The 22,365-nt window shown below is 41.9% G+C and overlaps 3 protein-coding genes across 4 annotated transcripts in view; 1 reads left to right on the top strand and 2 right to left on the bottom strand.

Moving 5' to 3' along the window:
• Window positions 1-115: 115 nt before the first annotated feature.
• Window positions 116-10,953, top strand: Papst2 (adenosine 3'-phospho 5'-phosphosulfate transporter 2). Of its 2 annotated transcripts, XM_084591771.1 has the most exons (8): window positions 117-428; window positions 497-618; window positions 716-870; window positions 1,721-1,828; window positions 4,390-4,487; window positions 6,163-6,255; window positions 7,950-8,131; window positions 10,628-10,953. In XM_084591771.1, the coding sequence occupies exons 1-8, from the start codon at window positions 285-287 to the stop codon at window positions 10,737-10,739; spliced, it is 1,014 nt and encodes a 337-aa protein (XP_084447897.1). In that variant the 5' UTR covers window positions 117-284; the 3' UTR covers window positions 10,740-10,953. The 2 variants fall into 2 exon arrangements, with proteins under 2 accessions (XP_084447898.1, XP_084447897.1); XM_084591772.1 differs by lacking the exon at window positions 6,163-6,255 and having other exon boundaries at window positions 116-428.
• A 2,318-nt stretch (window positions 10,954-13,271) lies between these two features.
• LOC146208107 (transmembrane protein 14C) lies at window positions 13,272-15,240 on the bottom strand. The gene is made up of 4 exons (XM_084591769.1): window positions 15,025-15,240; window positions 14,853-14,954; window positions 13,990-14,077; window positions 13,272-13,455 (listed from the first exon to the last, which is right to left on the bottom strand). The coding sequence occupies exons 1-4, from the start codon at window positions 15,098-15,100 to the stop codon at window positions 13,368-13,370; spliced, it is 354 nt and encodes a 117-aa protein (XP_084447895.1). The 5' UTR covers window positions 15,101-15,240; the 3' UTR covers window positions 13,272-13,367.
• A 4,649-nt stretch (window positions 15,241-19,889) lies between these two features.
• Window positions 19,890-22,365, bottom strand: part of Patronin (calmodulin-regulated spectrin-associated protein patronin) — a 46,961-nt gene continuing 44,485 nt past the window's right edge. The window contains exon 14 of the mRNA XM_084591768.1: window positions 19,890-20,714. Coding sequence (XP_084447894.1) covers window positions 20,582-20,714 — 133 coding nt within the window. The 3' untranslated portion in view covers window positions 19,890-20,581. The remainder of the gene's footprint in view (window positions 20,715-22,365) is intronic.

Raw genomic sequence — 22,365 nt, 5'->3', positions numbered from 1 at the left:
ATAAAAAGTCATGACGTATAAACTAAAGAAAAAATATTAGTAATTTAAAAGCTTCTTAATTTTCGCGTTGTCGCTCAAACAGGCCGTCAGTGCCGTCAGGCCATGGCCTCTGAGATCACTAAGCAAAACGCGCCCGCGCGGGCTGATCTCGGAGTCATGGGTGGCACGCTTGCAGCTGATGTGTATGGTTTAACTGGTGTTGATTCGCGCATTGGTGATCATCAGCAACGCAGCCGTTCTGCTCAACAGCGTGATACATACCTTCTACGTGAATAGGTTGTGAAATGGCGTCGGTCGTCTCTGCGAAATGCGAACACAAGCGCGTCATACTATGCTGCATAAGTCTCGATTTCTTCTCTACATTCATACAGTTTGTGATTTGTTCAGTTGGCGTAATGTTGGTGTTCCTACCATACGGCTACACGCAGGTATGCTGATGGGCGATCATTTTAGCGCGTGCCACGGTGACAGCGCAAACGTTGCTTCTCTGTTGCAGGAGCTCATATTTCACGTCGAAGGATTCAAGCCGTACGGCTTTTATCTCACGTTCATGCAGTTTATTCTGTACAGCGTATTTGCCTTCGTAGAAAGAAAAATGCGAATGGAGAGAGGGCGCACGTGAGTAGATCATTACAACCCCCAGTGCGTGTTACCATTTCACCATTTTTTGCTGGGCGCCGCATATCATTCACATGCCTGCTTTCGCCGTTTTCAGAGCACCGATGCGAACTCACATCATTCTTTCGGTGCTGACTGTGGGCACCATCGGCTTCTCTAACGCATCTCTTGGTTACCTAAACTACCCGACCCAGGTTCTATTTAAGTGCTGCAAACTAATCCCGGTGCTGGTGGGTGGTAAATTCATCCAAGGTAAAGTTGAGTGCGTGAGTCGACAGTTGCCTTGCATGTCCAGACTAAACCGAAACTACTAACATCCTGCTATACCGCTCGTCAGCAGTGTAATTATACAGCAAGAAATGTGAAGCTAAATAACGGAACGGTTGCGTTGGCCAGCATGGCGCTTGGTGACCGCATTTTGCAAATTAGTACCACCAAATGCTATCTTTGTTTTGTGTTTTAGTGTTTTATTTGTTCCTTAGCTCAAACGTAGCAAAGAAAGTGTTGCATTACTATGTAAAGAGCTTTGCTTGTACACAAGTACAAGTGCATGTACGCGAGCATGGTATTAGATCTCACTTTTAATGCTCTGCAGCGTGCCACATAGGAGTACCTGTCTCATCCAGCCTAGGCCAAAAACTCACTAATAGAACGCAGTTCATTCAATGATGTGAGGAAACTGATGGCTACGGTACACTACTGCTGTCCTCGGCCGTCGTGTGCCTGAGAAAAATTCACTTTAGCGGATCGCCTATGCCCTTTTTATACTTTTGCATAGGTGTAAAATCGAAAGTCTTATTCAGAATTTTTCGCGAAGATTTAGATCACTGTATAAAGTGATGTGCCTGTGATTTTGTCTATTTCTCACATACCCACTCTTGTGCCTGTAATAATCTGAACAATTTATTTTGATTTTAAGCTCTCAACTCTGTATAGTCGCATGATAGACGAACTTTAGTTCTAATCAGTGTCTTCTTTTCTTCTTGCAAAAGAACACAGGTTAAGGAAACATAATTTCAGTACTGAACCACATGCCGGTCAAATTATATGTTTTAATTTTACAATGTACTTCCATATAAAATCACATTTTATTTTTTTCTAGGGAAAAGTTATAATTGCCTCGACATGCTCGCAGCTGTGCTCATGAGCATTGGACTGGCTGCGTTCATCTTGACCGACACTAAGATATCACCGTCGTTTTCTGTTACAGGCGAGTGTGACCTTTGTTTACACATCATACAAGAATAACTATGTAGCCCACCACTTGACATAGAATTTTGGCAATACATTGGTACGTGTGCAGCCGGACATTGCCAACATATTACCAATATATTGGGCCAATGTTTGTACTGCTTGGGAAGTTACCCCTTGAGCTTCTGCAGCAGTACTTGTAGACCTTTTTGGCATGCAAGGAGAGGGCCATATGCTATGCTTCTTGTTGGTGAACGCTAAAGAACCCCAGGTGTTTTAAATTTCCGGAACCCTTTACTACGGCGTCTCTACAGCCTAAGTCGCTTTGGGACCTTAAACCCCATAAACAAAACCAAACCAGTTACAAATATGCATAGGTAAACCTAGTTTTTTTTTTCTCTCTAATGTAGAACTTTTCTTGGATAAATGGGCCAATGCATATAGCTTGCAGCCCGCTTTGTAAAATACACATCCAATAAGTGATGTTGCAAGTGATGCCACATCTTCCTCGTATCACTTGAGTTGTTTGATGTGTCTGCATACACCAACGAAGATGACTCAAAGAGTGGTACACAGAGACAACAAAGCGTGAAGCAAGAACCGCTTATTTCAGTTCAAGCTACTAAGAAAGGCAGTGAGTTTTATTGCTAGCTGCAAATCATGATATAGTAAAGGAGGAGAGAAGGTCCCCCACTTTTGGCCACTATTCGACCTATAGTTTTCCCTAATATGGATTCTGAAAAGTAAAAGAAAAAGCAAGAGCAGACATGGAAAAACAGAATGTGAGGCTGCTCATAGACCTCTTAATTACAAAGGAAACATATTGCAGGATGCTGATATGTGTGCTCAATTTGGGAAAGGCTCCAATATTTTAAAACAGTCACAAGCCAGATGCTGATACTACACTAACCAGACAACACTACACATCCCAGTACAATTGAGGACCCAAGCCTTCTCCTGAGCTCACAGTTCATCCAGAGCAGAAATTTATGCTTGTAGTACAAAGCACTTGATCTGTCACCGTGATAGCGTAGAAGGATGACTCCGTCAGCATGCAAAGCACACCGATTTCAGCTGAAGAAAACTGATAAGCAGTGGCAGTATCGAACTTACCTCTTTGGAAACATGGAGCTCCCGCAAAGTACAGAAAGAATGTTGGTCAGCCTTGACTGCTTTGAGGAACTGCCCAGAAGCTTCTAAATGTGGGCGTAAGATGGAAATGTTCTACTAGGGCCAAAGACCAAATCCAGCCATCATCTATCTTGTGCACCACTAAGCTTTTTCCGTTAAAGCACTGTTGTCCCCTCTTACCAGCAGAGCTGGCACTCCTGTTTTCCATACATTGCGATCATGACAATCCCCTTCCTAGTATGCATATAACGCAAATCATTCTGATCTGTTCTGTTATCTGTGATGAGCTTTTTGAAGAGAATTCTACGTGTTTTGAATGTTATTAATTGATAGTGACTACACATCTCTCAGAGTTTCCTCTTTTTTTTTTTTTTGAAGTACCTAGTAAAGGAATGCATATAAACAACAAACAAAGTAAAACCTCAGTTAATATACTGATTGACTGTGCTTCTTCATTGGTTTCAGCAGTGGCGTCACAGGTGTTATCATTAAGCCTCTCATATACACAATGAACGTCTATATCACCTATGACATGCAGTGACCCCATTAAATATGTATGAAATGACCATGTACAAACGGCAAGTTTTGTGCAGCAAGCAGAAAGTGGCTATAAGTGCAGGCATGGTTATCTAGCAAACATGGTGTTGCCCATGGCAATTGCCCAAACTATGCTCATGAAAACGGCCAACCTCAAGTCTGAATTGTGCCAGAAAAAAAAAAAAAAAATGCCACATTATGAATTTTTACGATATGATCAGGACAGAAAGAAGAACTCCTAATATTTGTTAATTTTTTTAAATAACGAAAACGGCCATGGCTTCCATCTCTAAGGTGGAGGTACTTTACAGATAATGTTGCCTTTCAGATTGGTAACTTAGTAGTAACTATGAAAGTTTGCTTATATGAAATGCAATTAGTGCCTCATTTTAAGCGCATGGCATCTTGCAATATTTCTTTGGACTGTTGACTACATGAATGAAATCGAAAGTGACGAAATCTTGTGTAGTTGGACGCCAGGTTCATTTCAACAACAACAACAAAAAAAAATTTGCCGGCCAAAGGTTTGGACCAGACAACAAGACTTTTGTACATAGTCAATATGTAGCGTGCAAAGTCAGGAGATTTAGCCAACCACAGTATCAGGCACATGAGAATGTGATGTGCTCTTTCTGAAAATTTGAAAATAAGCCTGTTGTTAATGAAAAAAAGAAACCCAAGGTTTTGTAATACACTCTTTGTTACTTAAGACTTTGTACTCATGTTTACAGTAAAATTTAGAACAGACCTTTCCAACAGTTTGGAATAGCTGCATTGCTTTCATCGAAGTATATACCTTAAATGTGACAGCATTTCCGATGAAATAGTAATATGAGAGAGTACCTGCTTGTTTACGCTTATTAAACGTGGCGAGTTGCTAATGTCACTCTTTGTTACTTAATTTTGTTGCAGGTGTTGTACTGATATCAGTAGCCCTACTCTTTGATGCAATCATTGGTAATGTCCAAGAGAAAGCAATGACCACCTATGCCACTCCAAACTCGGAAATCGTAAGCTTTAAAAAAAAAAAAAAACAATCTGCCAGTTTTTTTTTGTGCCACTGTCCTGTGTACTGGGAGTATATTAAAGGGACACCATTTCTTCTTTTACTAAAGCATTTCTGCTCCAAAATTATGTCTAAGGCATAAGTGAACATAGATTCAGAGTCAAATTCACCTACACTTAGTAAATGTCTTCCATGTTAACAACATTGCATACTAGAGACATAGTTACAAGAGACACTCTGTTACTAAGGGCAACATTTGCAGGTCCCTAAAGTAACTTCTTCAACGTTTATAACAGACACAATCAACCCAGGTACGCTCATGCAACGCAGCTGACTCGTGTCAGTTTATATGTGTGACAGTTTAGACTTCCTTATCAATATTATGTTCCATATTGATGTCCTTTTTTGTCGCAATATGTCAGGAACCGAGGGGGAGTGCCTCTTCTTGACTGGGAAGTTAAAATGTCACTGTTGTTTCAGTCACACAGAAATGTGATGACAGTGGCTGAAATAGAAACATTTTGATTTCCTAGTCAAGAGGAGGCACTCCTCCTCGGTTCCTGACATATTGCAACAAAAAAAGGACACTGATATAGAACAGAATTTAGCTAAGGCAATCTAAACTGCCCCGCATATGGGTTGGTACGAATGTTTGGTTACAAGCGACATCTTTTTCGGGTCCCTTGAGTGTCTCTTGTAAAGAGGTTTAACTGTACATATTTATTTACTTGTTTATTATTTTTGTGTGCCGCTATGTACATCTGAGTGTATATGAGTAATATACATGTATCTGTATTTTGTTAATAATTGATCATCCTGTATGCAAATTGTATAAAAAGCAAACATTTCTAATCCAAGTTTGTACACATTTACTTTAAATAACCATATTGTATTTCAGCATTACTTTGATAATGTATTTAATGTTGAAATTGCTACCTGGGGCAGGAGCCTCTGTCAGGCCTTGTGCCTTTAGCTCCTTCTCCACTTTCACTGTAGAAAGGAATTGAATAAAGAAAGAAAAAGAAAGAAAGTTAACCAAAATGTTGACATTGCTTAAATTGGGCATCTGGGAAATCTTACTGGTGTTTAAAGTTTCTTTAAATGAGCTACAGTGTACCGATGGTGCCAGCACTTTGTTGATGTTTGGTGACATCATTTTCAGGTGCTGTCACCAGTTACAATTTGGCTAGTTGGTAAAGCAGATCACTCCCCCACCCCCCTCCCCCAATGAAGACGATCCATTACAAATGTCTGCATCTGTTCTTTAAACTACTTTGAGATTAACCCTTCAAGGACAACATCCATAAGCAAGTAGACAGAAATAGCGTGAAAAGCATAATGCCAAATGTCCTACTGGTTTCTTTTGTTGAAGTCTTCAGTGACAGGCCTACTGTAACGTCTACTGATGACTATCTCAGTCTGTTCAACATGATTGAAACAGTGAGCTGACAGTGGTGGTTAAAGGCATTTGAAATGGTGACCAAGAAACATAGTCCATGTACTATTTTCTGGTTTGCGAGTTTTTGTGTCCCATTTTCTTTTTCTTGATGCATTCATTTTTTTTTTTAAAGCCATAGTGTCTACTTTGATTTCTCGGAATATCCGCATCAGAAATGAATGTTTTAGGCAACAAATTCATCAAATACATGTGTGCGGCACATGTCTGGTCTTCTTAACAGATGATGTTCTCATACTCCATTGGTTCGGTGCTGCTACTGTTGATCTTGGCTTTCACACAGCAATTGTTCCCAGCTTTTGAATTCTGTGCCAAGGTAGGTGTACAACGTTGAGAGCGGCAAGCACAGTTAAGCCTTGAAAGTGCTTGCACGCAAGGTTTACGTTTACACCAGTCTACATATTATTGCCTGGGCCATATGAGGACAGAACTCGACCATATGTGGTCAGCTGTCAACAATTCAAACTCGCAAGGAACTGTGAAGGAATTTGTTCAGATTATGTAAAGTTCGCATTAAGAGCAGAATTTTTAATGTGCATGACGTGGATAAGATTAAAGCAATGATTTGAAAAAAATCTAGATCGAATTACACAAATTCAAATTGTATTCTGCTGTCTATAGGGGTACAAAATTTTGTCATCTGCTTGCGACTAATGCAGTACACTGGGTCCGAGCACAATGTCTGTCTGGAAACTGCAGATATGTTGATGATCTTTACACAGCAAGATTGCTTACTGTGTGAGTACTGATGTTCCCAGGCATATGATCTCAGCGGCGCATATATTTAAAACACCCCGCAGCACTCCGAAATGTGACCTCACGGATAAAATTAAAGTGATTAGAATGCGATATGCTATGTGAATTGATAATCTTCTTATGTCTAAAATTATTTAACTTCGTAAGAGAATTAATTTTGCATAAGGAGAAATGTCAGAAATTGCAGGTTTGATTCAAACCTACGACTCTTTGGTTGTGACGAAGATACTCTACAGACGAGGCAACGCAAGGCCTACTGTACAGCTTGGAAACAAGCGAGGATTGATACGTATGTCGTGTGGTCTTAAATATAAAGTGGTATCTTACGACTGTATGCTAATGTGCATACGCTTGCACGACCCTTACTTGAGTGTGCATGTGAAATACAAGACCCGAACCACAAAAAGCCAATATCTAAACTTCAACAGGTACAGAGTTGGGCCCTATGCTTCGTTATCTCAGAGTACCGAAGCTTGGATTCCGTGACCCCCCTTAATAACGAAAGCTGATTTGCCCTTCTTTTCTCAGAGACGAGAAGAAAAAAAAGATGAAATCTTTTTTATTGTGTTGTTAATAGTTTAGTCCATGTGAGGAAATACCGATATGTAAACGAAACAAGAACAAGCATATGCCGTAATAAACACTGCGTACATATCCAAAGAGATTTCGCAAGGACTGTTTCAAATAATTCCTTCTTTCTTTCCTGTAACAGAGTCCAAGTGGAATGCGCTTCCAAATAAAGTTTTAAATGGACAATCTGTAGAACAATTTTCCATCCGTCTTGCTAAATGTTCAAAGGAAATAATTATATAAAGGGAATCTGTTATTACCTGTGTTTTATGACTGTATTTTGTTGATACTGTTTTGCTGATTCTACTGTACTGACTGCATCTTTGTTCATGCTGATCTGCATTTGCCACAAGTGTGATGATGTGTCCACTTTTGTCTTGGTCCAGATTGGACCAGTAGTACGTACAAATAAAGCGTGTAATTAGAGAGGACTGCAGGCCACTGCCATGTCACAACCATTAAAGCGGAGCTTAAGTGCCTCGCTTTTTCTTTTTTAAAGCACTCACAAGCTGCTCATAGCCATATTTATCAGTAATGGCTAAGTTCATTCTTGTCAGATTTTTTAGCTTGGGCTGATGGACTGACCTACATTGTGAGCTTCATTTTTTTCTGCTTCCCCCCCCCCCACCCCCCCCTTTTTTTTTCTGCTCGACTTGTATAAATGCGTCTTTTTATGTTCCATAGAATCCAGTGGAGACATATGGGTATGGTACCGTGTTCGCTTTCCTGGGCTACCTGGGCGTCCAGATGGTCCTCACACTCATCGGCATCTCTGACGCCTTTATAACCGTAGTTGTGACCACCTGCCGAAAGGCCATCTCTATCATCCTCTCATTCTTGGCGTTCACCAAACCGTTCTCATTTCAGTAAGTTCTGCTTTCCACATAAGCTTGCTTCTAAACCGAGAAGGCACGGCATGCTCTGCAGCCTTGGTGCATGAATGAGTGTCCAATATTTAATGATTTTTGTGCTAGGACATATTGCCTTAGCAATTTTGCAATTTTTGATTATTAATGCAGAAGCATCAGAAGCCCCATTGAGATGGAGACGTGGCACCCCTTGAAGAGTGGCGTCATAAAGTCACGTATGAACAGCCAGAATAAACTAAATGGAATAAACTAAACTGTGCTTACCTTGATAGCACAGGACCCCTCACTGAGAAGGAGGGAAACACACCCTCTGAAATTCGGATCATAAAACCGCCTGCCAACAGCCACACTCGGTGAAACTAATAATGCAGAAGCATTAAAAGCCCATAGGGAGAGGAGAGAGTGGGGAACATAGCAACCCTCAGCAAGCGGCGTCTTCAAAAAGTGGAGTCACCTCAAAAAGTGACATCTTTAAAAGTGGCGTTATCTTTCAGAAAGTGGCATCATAAAACCACCGGCCAACCACTGCTTTCTTCAAGCAACTTAAGTGGAAGCACCAGTGTAGACTTGGAAGAATGCATTTAGTGGTTAGCTAGGCTTCTAAAAGTGTGTATTGTGCAAATCAAAATGCAGAAAATAACAAGTAGACAACCCAAGAAAACTTGCTTACTGGGGCTTCAATGCTTTCACATTAACCGACAAGGTACTAATAAAGAGCTTTAGAATACAGTGATGCTGGGTAGGGGAAAAGCAGACAGCGTGTGCATGCGCAGAACCAATCGACTCTTGGATGCTTGGGCAAGCGGGTGACGCTAACCCAAAACTCGTAAAATAGCGTGGTCCCCAAGCGCCAGATAAGGTTGAGCAAAATAGCGGCATCCGGCGAAGCGGGGGCTGCGTGCCTTGCCACCAATTCATTGTTGCTTCTCCACTGCCTCACACATTCATGCAAATCAATGGTGAACGAAGCTTTTTATTTGAAGATGACCATACCACACAATTCTACCGACAAAACGCCTCAAATTTTAAGATAACTTCTGGATTCTGAGAGCTGTTAGGCTTAGGGAGTAAGCATTGTTTGGGCACCATAGAGACAGAATGCTGGAAAGCTCGGAATATTAAAATAGCTTTGTGCTGTTAACAAAAGAAAAGTCACGAAATATTGAAGTTAGCTTAATATGCTACTTTTATTATTCGTTACAGCATATTTTTCTTGCATTGGCATAAACGAAACGAGATATTAAGTTAACTATGTGAAATTTACAACCTCTGGTTTCACTTTTTAGTCGTAATGGCGCTGTGAGCAGCGAACGCAGTCCAGATACAGTCTGCCCCGCGTTACACCCCGATTCTAAAGGTCTTTCATGTGCACCTCGAATAGGCCGCTCGAATAGGGTGCCTCTAAACTCATTTTCTCTATTATAAAACTCCCTATTAAGGGTCCTTGGCAAATATTTATCACTTGCTTTCCTGTTATACTTTAAATGTTGTATATTTGTAGATGTTAGTTAAATCTTGATGGTAGATATATGAAAAGTTCATAATCTCATATAATTCCATGCATTTTTCCACATACGTGATGCTGCTTGGTTGAAGTGAAGAACAGAAAAAAAAAATTAAAGAACTGAGCCTGATCAGTTGACACTAGTAATTTGAAGAATTTTGCTCAGTACAAGCTTTTCTTTCTGCTTGTTGACTTGGAGAGCAAGACTGCACCTCTTGCACCCTCATTATCTTTACTCTGTCAGTACAGAGTGCACACTGAACCTTTTAAACTACATTGTCCAAGACTCCTGTGCTCTCAGAATTGAAGCGTAGCCAGAGAGGTGAATTTGAAGAGCAACATTTGCCGAGGGGAGTGAAAAATGCTGAAGCCATTGTCAATGCTGTCGGTCTTCACAAACAATAGAGGTGACTAACTGGTGGGTAAACTAGTACTGTGTCCACGGTATGTAAAGCCTCAAGGTGAAAGAAAGTATTAGCCGCCTTTGAGGAGGCTGCATATTGTCACTTTGGGAGAAGAGGTTGTCCGTACTCTATGCCGTTGGCCCTGCCAGAGTGGCCGACTGGTTAGGGCACTTGATTGCAGAGCCTGAGGACAGAGGTTAGATCCCAACCATGGCGGTCACTTTTGTGTGGAGGCATAACACAAGGCTACCTGTGTAGTGTGCAGTATCAGTGCACGTTACTCTGATGTATTATGCCATAGTTTATGCTGCTGATTGTATATATGGTGTGTCAGATTTAATGTCTCAAAGAGCATTACTCATGAGAGTGCCACAGTGGAGAGCCCCAAATTAATTTAGACCCCTCCTTGAAACTTTCAAGAAGTGAATTAGACTAGATAACTACATCAACAGCCCATGCATTTCGTTGTGTCCATGCCGTAACAAATGACTTGCTGTTACTAAACGCATTTCTGAGGTTGATGCACGCATTCATAGTAATTACTGTTTGAAAAGCACTGCTTTTATTTTTATTTTTTTTAAACAGGTACATCTGGTCCGGTGCAATGGTGCTACTCGGGGTCTTTCTTCATGCCTACAGCAAGAAGCTTGCAAAACAGCAGCGATTGCCGCTCATAACCAGAGAGGCAAGGTTATGACCACAGCGGGCCTGCGGTAGATTGAAGATGGTGAATCTAGTCAAAGTAATGTGAACTGTATTGCTGTGATGAATGGGGGGTTTGACTAAGAACTCCTGTTTGCATATTTTTACGACTTGTGTAACAGCTGAAGTTTTCAGCCAGCACAAGACAACTATTTTGATTCACTAAAGTATTTCTTCGCAATTAAATAAATGGTTTATTTTTGTTTTTAGCCTCGCTGTCGACTGCTGCCTGAAGGTGGAAGTGTCCAGTTTTCTTCAAATTGCTGTTTTACCTTGCAAGCTGCAGTGCTAGCAACCAAGTGCAAAAGACAATATCGGCCATCTTTACCTTGTCTGCCCACTGTTGTTTTCTTACGGTTTATCTTAATTCCAAGCTACTTTGAGCTTCCCTTTACTGTTTTCAGGTTTCCACTATTTCTACCTTTGACCTTGCCACCTAGTCAGAAGCTGGTGTGCTTTGACAAAGGCTACATAACTAGTCACTCAGTAGGCTGCTTTCACTATGCAAATACTGAACAGAAATATTAATGAGTTAGGAGAAGAGATGGGCTGAGCAAGGTCTTAGCTCTGTTTACTTCAAACAGATGTATGACACACACATTTTTTACATTTATAAAAGAATGTGAAAATGACTACAGGTGACAAAAAAAATGGGAAGAAAATGTGAAAAAGGGTATGACCAAGTACAGCCCCACCGAGGTGGTGCAGTGGTAAGACGCCAGACTACTGTGCCGGAGTACCCGGGTTCGAACCCGATTGCAGCGGCTGCGTTTCGATGGAGGCGAAACTAAGGGGCGTCTGTGTACTGTGCGATGTTAAAGATCCCCAGGTGGTCGAAATTACTCTGGAGCCCTCCACTAGGGCTCCTCTTTCTCTATTTCCACTTTAACTCCCACCTTCCTCCCTTCCCTCAAGGTGGGGTTCAGGTGTCCACAGAAACAACTGTGACAGATACTGCACCTTTCCTTTCCTGTGAACTTATTATGACCAAGTACACAAGCTCAGTGACAACTTCAGCAGCTTAGCAGAATCCAACACTTGTGGGGCTACTAAAAGCAGCTACCTCAATGAGAGGTAGGCATCCTTTGAAAGTTTGTGGCCAGCCAAGTGGGACTAATTGAGGCCTGATACACAATTGAAAAACTGTGAATCTGGCAACATTGTGGAGCATCTCACCAGATGTTCCCGAAGGCATGCATGCCTTTTTCAACAAGTTTTCAACAAGTTTTCAGCAAGTGGGTGTATTCACCCACTTGTAAGCATTGAGGCTTGACAACAAAAATCATGAGCATGTCTGCCCAGACCCAATCACCAACTACTGTGATATGCCTCTTTCACTCCACAAGATGCATTTGAATACATGAAAGTGGAAAGAGCCCATCATTTTGTAGATGACAATTTTAGCTCTTGTGCATACCCGGGGGTCTTGTACTTAAATCTGGCCTCACAGACCAGAGAAAGAAGTTCAAATTAACAGTCTCAATGGGACTTGTATCAGAGCCGAAACAAAAGTCACAGCACTACTAGACTCCCATCCCTCTGACCTTTCAACAGATAATGAACCCTCAAAAAGCCCATTGAAAAAAGCAGATTCTGTACCAACAGAGTTGTGCTATGAGCATTCGGACTTTCCCCCAAAAAATGGTGTCATCTGCAAATGTTATTTGCAAGTGGAATCCCTAGTCTCATTCATCAAGCTTTACTCGTGCGTTGACAGCAAGACCTACCGTTTTTTGTTTCCGTTGTAAGATGTGCTTTCTCCAGTTGTCTGACACAGTAGAAAAGAAAAGTCAGCCTTCGAAGCAGACAAACGTTTTTCTGCTTTTGAAGCTCAAGAGCAGGGTATCCACTCTAGTCGACATATTTTAATAAAAAAACACAAATGTGCAAAAAGATATTTTTTCGGTTTCTCCTCAACACATAATGTAGAAATAACAAATGTGGCTTCTACAAGCTGCTTTTGCTCGTGTAATATGTGATTAATATGCACCAACATCACACAGTTGTTTTTGAATTTCTTTTCCATTAAAATTGGTGCATGGAATTCATATATGCAGGACAGATAATTAGTAGCTGAATTTGTTTCATTACATACTTTAATTTAGGTTTAAACAGTCTAACAGTGGTTATAACACTAAAATATATTGGGTCATGTGAGGTATATATAATCGGCAAGATACCATGAGTGCACATTCATTCTTCCTCGCTCTTATTCTTGGGGCAGGCGGCTTTAGAGTATGAATTAAAGCCACGAAACAGCAGTTATATCATCCCTCTTTATGTCCTATATGATTTGAAGTCAGTGGAAATGTCAATGTCGCCACACGACTGCTAAAAATTAAATGTGAGACCAGATTGTTACAATTATTCAGGAGGCATAAGCAATTTATGCACGATGGTTTATGTATGTAAACGTTTTTTGCACCATTCCAAACGAGAAAGCATGTAAATGAAAATTCTGTATTGTAAATCCTTCAGTCTTGCTGCCATGCGAAAGTTCCATGCCGACTATCAAATACCAGAGCACTCGCTGAGTGAGACATGTTTAATTTTTTCTACAAAACATGGATTTTGTTCAGGCTTATTGCTTTTGCTCCCTATTCATCACTTTTGAGCTGCAGCATCACTGCTTGCCTGCTGCTGCTGCTGCTGGTGAAGCTGTAGTAGTTGGTGAAAACGCTCGACAGAGTATTCTGCAGCACATAGCAATGCTGGAATGAAAATGAAAGTATGCTGTAGGTGGCGCCACTGATCACTGCAGTCACAAGAAAAAGTAGTTTTTCTGTCTCTTTTAATTCAAGCAATGTGTCTATATGATGCATGTGTGCCACAAGTGGAAAAACAATTTATATATAGAGTTTGTTATCCTGATAGGTCTCACCATTGCGCTACTCTGTCCGAAATGCTATTTTTTTTTTTCTTCAGCTGTTTGTGGCTTACTTAAAAGCAGTTTCTGGGCCAGTTGATAAATCACACTTTAAGTGGCTAAAGCCTGGCCCACCTGGTAGTCTGAGAGATGAATGCACTGCATATTTAGCGATGCACTCCTGCTTCTGTGAAATCAATCTTGGAATCAAAGCTGAATTTCGACTACCACAAGCATTTTGGTCTCGCTTTTCCAGCTGGAGCAGCCTGTGAGGTTTAGTGGCACCATCCATAAAGATGCAAAGCAAATTCTGGATGTAAGCCATATGTGCCAAGCACGTGCTAGGTAACACATGCCTCAAGAGCTTAAAATAACTGACCTCAGGATTGCAACCAGTCCTGCAGGCATCATCTTCGATGACTTCACAAATCTGTAGCCCATCAAACCAGCAAGCAATCCAGACACAGCTGCGAGCAAACATAGAAAAAAAAAAATACTTTCTCAATAAGCAGTAGACTGGTTAACAGTTTGAAAAGCTTCTTGTAAAAGCAGGCATGTATAACAGTAAGGGAAGCAAACTGCTACTCCTTCAAATCCAAATCAGCCCTTACTTTCACTCAGCTGCAATCTAATGAAACAGTTTTCATTATTTTGGAAATTAATGTGCACACATCAAAGGTCCTTGTTGTTGGCCAAACATATATGCAGCATACTATTAATCTAGCTTGAGACCAGATAGGAAGCTTTATAAAAAATACACCACTAATGCAGCACTGCAACGATTATGCACAGATGGCAAAAAAAGAAAAAAAATAAGCTGCAACATGCAACTTGCATCAAGCAACTTGTTATCTGTGAAGTAAGTTTTTTTTTTTTTTTTTTTTTTTTTTTTTAAAGAAGAGTATGGTGAGGCTGTTTTCCTTTAGTTTTGTCTCAAGTGCATGTTTCCCCAAGCTCTGTCGGCGGTTAGGCGTTGTGCACCACTTTGGTTCTAGCCAGCACACCTGCTTGAGACTCTCCAAAGCCCGCACGGGGGCTTTTATCTTTCGCCGCCACAGAAATGGAGCCAGAGTCAAGCCCGTGAACCCAATAGCCAAACAGCACATCTGCCTGCCGCGGCGGATGCAGGCTTAAGCACAGGTTAAAAGCACAATTATTATTTTTTTATTTTATTTTTTTGGTTTCCTTTTCGAAACAATGCAGCTCCTAGCCCGACTCGGTACTCAGTCGCATAGAACTTGCCGAGGGATAAGTAGTAGTTGTGAGGGTCCTGTGAAGTCTGGTACGCTCCGACCAACGCCAGGGCGCCAAAGACCAAGCCTGCCGTCAACGATACGATGCTACCTGCAGCGAACAAACCAGTGTGTAAAATATCAGCCAAAAAGAGGCCGTTGCTGGCTCTCGTTGGGCTCACCAGCTTTCACAAAGCCTATGACACCTCCTAGTGCCACGGTAAACCCGTATCCAAAAGCCCACACGTCAGTCTGCATAACTGCTTCTCTTGAAGTGCAACTTTCTACGCGAAGAAACAAGACAAACGCAAATTTTGACAGGATCACGTCGCGTCCACACTGTGGTCCACACGCCCACTACTCAAAAACAACAATTGGATTGTCCCAGTCCCAGTCTTGGACGCAAATAGCTCATACCTGCGTTTTTTTTTTGTTTTTTTTTTCTTCGGCGCAAAATTGTTGCCAATTTATCACAAATTATTACATATATATCTACGAAACAATTAAATTATTACTGTTTTATTTTACTCAGCTTCACAGCACTGACTCTACGGCCGGGTTCTGCTTTCGATTGAGCACGTCGTCTGCTACACACGGAGAATCTAGGCTAGATTTTTTATGAGGCGAAGTCATGGTAGGCGAAGTAGCCTACAGAGGAATGGGTCAGAAAGCGTACTCAAAGTCTTCATAAACAAGGTAGAACGAATGAAGGGGGGAAAAGTAGGGAGAAATAAGTGCTTTTGTGGAGGGTTGCGAAATAATTTCGACCATCACGGAGTTCGCCGTCATGCGGCCACCGCAGCCGAGCGACGTCGCCGCAATTCGTAGTCAGTACACAGACTTTGGTCAGTAGCTGAAACCAACTGACCAACCGCGGGGGCAGCGTCAGCACAAATGCGCTTTGCAAGATTTACCACAGCTCCCAGCGCTGGGAAGGAGCTGAGAAGGAGAGCAGAACGAACGTGAACGCACAGGCGCGCGCAAACGACTCGCTAAACATTCGTTTGCAAACGTACGTGTGTCCAATATGCCAGTTGTTCAACACCGATGGCACGACGACGCAGCCAGCTTTCCATCGGGTAAAGAGGACGTCGAAACTCAAAAGCATTCGAGAGAAGTATATGTTTTGTTGGGAAATTTCACTGAAGAGATCCAATAACAAATCCAATAACGTCAAACCAACCAAGTTTTTACGGAATGCCCCTCGCCCCAAGACCACTCGTTCGAAAGGCCTTAGAAACACTGGGTAATGAATAAAAGCGACGACCCCTGCTCGAGGCGTGGTGTAGAAACTTACGTGATGGTGCGCGCGGTGAATAATTACCGAGGACTGAAAACACGGAGAGTTCGCCGACATTCTTCACAACGCGGCCCTTTTATGCTGCAGTGATGACAAAGCTACCAAAACTGCCGACATATTTCCACCAGCCCGACTACTCTCACTGCAGGGAAAATGCTGCTTCTATTTCTCCATTCCCCTTCCTGTGATAGCCATGACCACTATATCTCACATTTTCCCAACTTTCTACTGACCCCTGCTATTCCCGCTTCTCCTGGAATCCAGTCCAAATAACAATTAAAACCCGCAGCAGAGAGCATAGAGGGCATGCACTTACCGCACACTACTTTCGCGGATCATCGCAAAGCATAATTTTTACATTTCATTTTGACCCGCAGTGGTAAGACGCCCGCCTACTGTAGCGACCGCCGGCGGTCGCTTTTCGATGGAGGCGAAACGGAGTGGTGTCCGTGTGCTGTGCGATGTCAGTGCACGCTGAAGAACCCCAGGTAGTCGAAATCACTCCGGAGCCCTTCACTACGGAACCCCTTTCACTCTCACCTTCCTTCCTTCCCTTACGGCGCGGTTCAGGTGTCCACAGAACAAGTGTGACAGATACTGCATCTTTCCTTTCTTTTCCGGCATATCATATATATATATATATATATATATATATATATATATATATATATATATATATATATATATATATATATATATATATATATATATATATATATATATATATATATATATATATATATATATATATATATATATATATATATATATATATATATATATATATATATATATATATGCCGGGCACCATTCATCCCCTGGCCAATATCCTTGGAGGACGGGTCGACACTGTCTCTTCGCCACCATCAGCGAATATTATAATGCTGCTCGCTTAGACCGCAAGCTCTACCCCGAACCTGATCCTAATCTCTCCGTCCGGGAGGCTCATGTCCTTCGGCAGATAAAGCTGAATACTCTCATAACCCCTGCGTGGTTATACCTGTACAAATTCTGTCGTGTTCCAGCATGGCCCAACTGCCCTTCCCTTTATGCCAACCTTTCTCACTGCCTATTTTCATGCCCGGTTGCATTGCAATCGGGTTTATTTCCCACCACCTCCCATATTATCTGGACCTGAGTGGGCTGGCTTGGTGCCGAGGGTGAAGAACAGCGCCTGCTCGTCCAGCAGGCCATCAATGTATTAGGCACCTAAGTGTTGTGCCTCAATAAAGTCTTGTACTACTACTACTACTACTACATTTCATTCTCAGCTGCGCCCATCCTAGGCCATGCTCGAATCGTGGTAATGTGGAGCTGAATGTGCTCATATTGTTGCGTTCTTTTGGTGAGGCGATATCAGAAATTCACTGAAATACATATAAATGATGAGCCTTTCACAGGAAAACATTTGAACTGATCAATGAAAGCTTAATATCCGCGATAAAAACACTGATGTTAAAAATTTTATGTACTGCATAACATGACAGGTGCCGGTGAAACAGCATAAAATGCTGTTTTGCATTTTGGCATTTGACGTGTCTCCGGACATTTTTAACAGTTTAGGAACTATAAATGTGGTGCATATTTCTCCCCTGCTGTTCCCACCCGGTGTCTCTCCTTCAACCATTGCAGCCACTCAGAAGGGATGCTTGCCATGCAATTATGCATATAGTTTCTTGTGACAAAATGATGTACCTAACCATTTAACTGCATCTGAAAATGCATCAGCAGTGTGCAGTTCAGTGATGATATAGCGCTTTGCTCTACTTGCAGTAAGTGGTGCACATTATCAACCTGACTACACCTACTGCAGGACAAACGCCTCTTCATTTCTCCAATCTGCAGCCACCTTAATACTCACAAATTTCCTCACATCAGTGCACCTAAATTTCTGCAAACTCTGATATGCTGAATTGAGTTTTCTTGGAATCCAGCCTGTTACCCTTAATGACCATTGGCGATCATGCCTTCACATGGAAGAACCAGAATCAAAACTACTTTCTCATTTATGAATTCTTCAATGTGTAAACAGTCATGCAAAAAGTCGAGAGACCATGCGAATGGATAAAACTGGAAGTCAGTTGGCTTTCGGGCTGGATGCTTATAAAACCGAGATGTCACTACACGCCAACCACACCAAATGCACTGCCAAACAGTTTTAACCATTCAATAACACTGTGAAAATGATGAACGAAACACACCACCCAAAATACAGGGGATGCCTGTCGCACACCCTGCACTGCAGGTGGTCTGGATGGAGGGGGATCCCAAACACCTCGGTGACTTCATCGAGGCTGCAAAGAACTTACAACTAACTGATCCATAATGCAAAAATAGTCAGCCTTGTGTAAAAATTATGGGGGTTTAAGCACGGCTTGAACCTAGTGACAGATCGAAAACTGCTAGTGTTGCAGCAAATTTTTCTTAGGACACCCAGACTTAATGTACCGCAATCACAACATTCGAACGAACCTTCTGTCTTAGCAACTCACTGTTGTTGTTCGCCTCTACCAACTACAGAGTTCTGTCTTCTTTTTCTTCCTCTTTTCCTTCTAATTCTTTCCTCCTCCAACTCCTGATCCAGCTCTCAGTCTTTACCACGTGATAGTTGCTAGGCAACGGTCACGTGGCATGGCGCCACGGTGCCATACCGACGGCTTGAATACCTAGCGCAGTGTAGCTTTCGCTACAATAATCAGCCCTGTGTTGCGTGCTCTTCTGTATGTCGTTTCTTGTTGGCTGTTGACACCATCTGCTCTGTCAAGGCACAGGAGGCCATGTGCATCACCCATTGCATTGTTTTCCGGGCCTAGCCCAATCTTGTGCGGGAGTGCTGGAATAAAACTGCTTGGCCAAGCCTACAAATAATTCCTAGAAACGCTCCACACAGACGGCACTTGGAGAGGGAAGTTTTCCACATGATTTGTGGGCTGCTTAACGGAGCAAGTGAAGAGCAATTATTTCAGTATGCCATGTCAAAAAGGCATGAAAGTGTCAAGTGCTGTTAGAAACTGACATAGCATCGAATGGGTTTACTTCAAGCTTCAGTTAAAACTAGGTATTGCAAATACTATAAGCTTCTAAGAAAGCATCCAAGGGACTCTGTCATATAGTATTCGTTATTTCATCATTTCATCACAGTGAGGTTCAACAATGCATCGATTCAAATCCGTGCCATACTGCTGAAGTAGGTATGCAAAGAAATACATTTAAGCTCAGCGGCAAGAACTGATTTTGTTAGTACTTAGTTATATCGGGTTTTATGGCGCAAAAGCAAATATGGCTATGATGCGCCAAACAATGATTTTGTCATCGCTGCTTCTGGATGCACCTACAACACAACTGTTGAAGACTGAAGTCACATGCAGGCAGGTGAAAAGGATGAAGCCACATGCAAGTGCACATGACCCAAAAGTTCTTTTATCATTAGCACTATTTTGTTTACGGTCTTGCCTACCATAGGCACCGGTTGCTGCAACATTTTTAGTCTGAATAAAATAAACACCCATTCATTATAAGCCGTCTGGACGTTTTTTGCTCTCACTATGCTGCATTTGACACTGTGCACAAACGTCCTCAAAAGCCACACCTCTGGACTCCAAAACTCTTGGATGAACCCTTTCGCCTTGAGTACTTTTGAGCAAACCTCGTTTCCTCAGATACCATGAGTCATAACATTACACATAAAAGGTCAAATACCATGAGTCATAACACTACGCATAAAAGGTCAAATGCCACGAGTCATAACACTACACATAAACACATAAAAGGGAAAGCAGCATTTATTTTTTGGAACAGTTTGTGTATTACAGAACAGAAAGATAAACGGTGCAGCGCCTGCAAGAGGAGAAACTCCAGCGTGCATTTGTATGTGTCCATGTCAGTGTATCTATAGTATTGTAGTAACATTTAAAAGCCTAAAACGAAGAAAAGTAAAAAAATGACATCAGAGGTAAACGAAGCAAGAAACCAGCACCTGCATGGCCCATCAAGGATCACACAACTGGTGGCCTCGACTATAGTACATTTGGCAAGCCATATCACACAACTGCTGCCCAAGGACTTCAGTCATCATTAGTTGGCCAAAAGAGCATCATCGCAATCGGATCATCATCATCAACCTCCCCGCACAATAACGTGACAAATGCGTCCCTATCAACTGCATGTTCAACGATGCCCACTATATATATACACATTATATAATGCTAGCAATAATTAGTGCACTCGCCCCCCCTGAAAGAAAACAAAAAAGATGAAATAGTCACCGATTTCTTGAGGAAGGTTTGGCCTGCCAAACCTCCTATTTCTGCTGTGAAAAAAGCCAGCAGCAGCAAATGTGACCAGTGTGAAGCACCACTGCTTCACGAATTGGTTAGCCCCCAGAAGCTTATCATCCTTTAAACACAAATGCACTGAAAGTGTGATCACACAACGCATATTCACAAGTCCCTGCGCTGAGGCACACAGGTTTTCTTGACAGTCCATAGACTGTTGTGAATGGTGAAGGCATCTATGGTGACCGTAAGGTGCTTTGTGTGGATCTGCGTGAAGCTTTTGGCTCCCGAGTTGTATCTGAAAGAGGGAGAAGGAACCCACACTTGTAATTACTCCGGGGGCAGCTCAACTGTCCCGCAACACCTTGGTAAAACAAGCAAAAAATGACACTCGAACACAGCTCACCTCTTAGATTCAAAGAGAGCTTAGGAGGGTTTGAAATGTATTCATGTACAAGACAACATTAAGCGCGCGCAATCTACGCTTTATATCTGGAAAACAACAAATAACGGCTACATTTTTCCAGCTCCTATGTTGTTGCTGGCCTCTCCCACTAGACCTCAATGCAATGCACACTATTTTTCTGCACGATGCTTCATGAATGTTCGCTTGGCTTTACTAAATCAGGCTCAACCCTAGCACAGCAAAGTTCCAGCAAGCAGGCCTGAATGGAACCCTCGAACAGTACACTAGTTTTACTTCCACCAGGTTCAGCAGCTGCTTCCATCTCTTGAGTCATGGCTGCTCTGAGCACTTGCGAGCGAAATGAATGAGTAACCTTGGTGCAAAAAATAAAAAACGCACCATGAAAAAGTGCACGAGATGTGACATCACAGGTTAGCTTTCATTTCTGTCATGCGCTTTCTTTCTGTCCCCAGTGTGCATGGTCTCTCCATCTACTTTTAGATGAAAAGACACGCAAACCAATTGTCACAGCCTAGCAATGATACGGGAGAGGGGAACACTAAGAGGCGATCGAACAATTAAACAAACAATGCATCCGATGGCAATGCAATATTTTTGACGCGCCAATATTTAAGCAATTTTAAGTTCAATTCGAGTAGAGGTAAATGAAAACAGAAATCTTCAAGCAAGAATCAAATATAAACCTGAAGGTCAGGTTATGCACTTTTTTTTTGTTCTTTTTTTCTTTCCCCGATTAAGGTAGTCTGAAGAACAGCACTGTTTCTTGCTGGTGTTTCCAATACCAGCATACGATCTTGTGAAGAAAAGTGCATCATGCTTCTTGCGAGCTTCTGAAAGATAGCGGAGTTTGCCGACGTGCCGCCGCAAACTACTAATGATCGCACAACTAGCGATCACGGCATAGCCACGGCGCACAGAGCACAAATGGAGATTGCGAAATCAATGATATGTGGGGAGTGCATAGTGCTCGAGGTAGCAGTTCCAGCTCATATGTTCTCATTACCGGATTTTCTCCACATAGTACACAATGCAATCCAAGAGAATTTTGTGAACTCGTATCAACTAGCTTTACGTCATTGAGATTCTATTTAATTTCGGTGGAAAAAAAAACATTTATTTTCGATGAAAAAAAAGAAAAAGATTTTTAACTGGTGCTAGCTTGGAGATGCAAAAAGAAAAAAAGAAAAACAAAGGCTCTTGCACCAATAGAATGACTTAAATACCGCCTAACAGTACAACTTCCCGGCAATAGCCTCCAGATATGAAAAGAGAAGCTACTTGACCTGCTTGGTGCGCACTTCCACATGAAGGAATGGTACTACAAAAACTGGACGTCATAAGAACTCCACCCTTGGAATAACGAGAATAATTCGTCCCCGCACAAAATAAAAAGGACTGAAAACGCAGAGATTGGCATCATCTGGTGAAAAAATAGGCAAGTCTGTTGGCATCCCACATGCCCACAGAGCTTCATATATAACGTCACAGGATTCTAGGGTAAAACACACACTCAATTTCATCA

The sequence above is a fragment of the Amblyomma maculatum genome, chromosome 1 (assembly GCF_055883805.1).
Source record: "Amblyomma maculatum isolate TAMU_Amacu chromosome 1, ASM5588380v1, whole genome shotgun sequence".
Taxonomy (NCBI): Eukaryota; Metazoa; Arthropoda; class Arachnida; order Ixodida; family Ixodidae; genus Amblyomma; species Amblyomma maculatum.
This window is presented reverse-complemented; position numbering and strand designations above follow the sequence as displayed.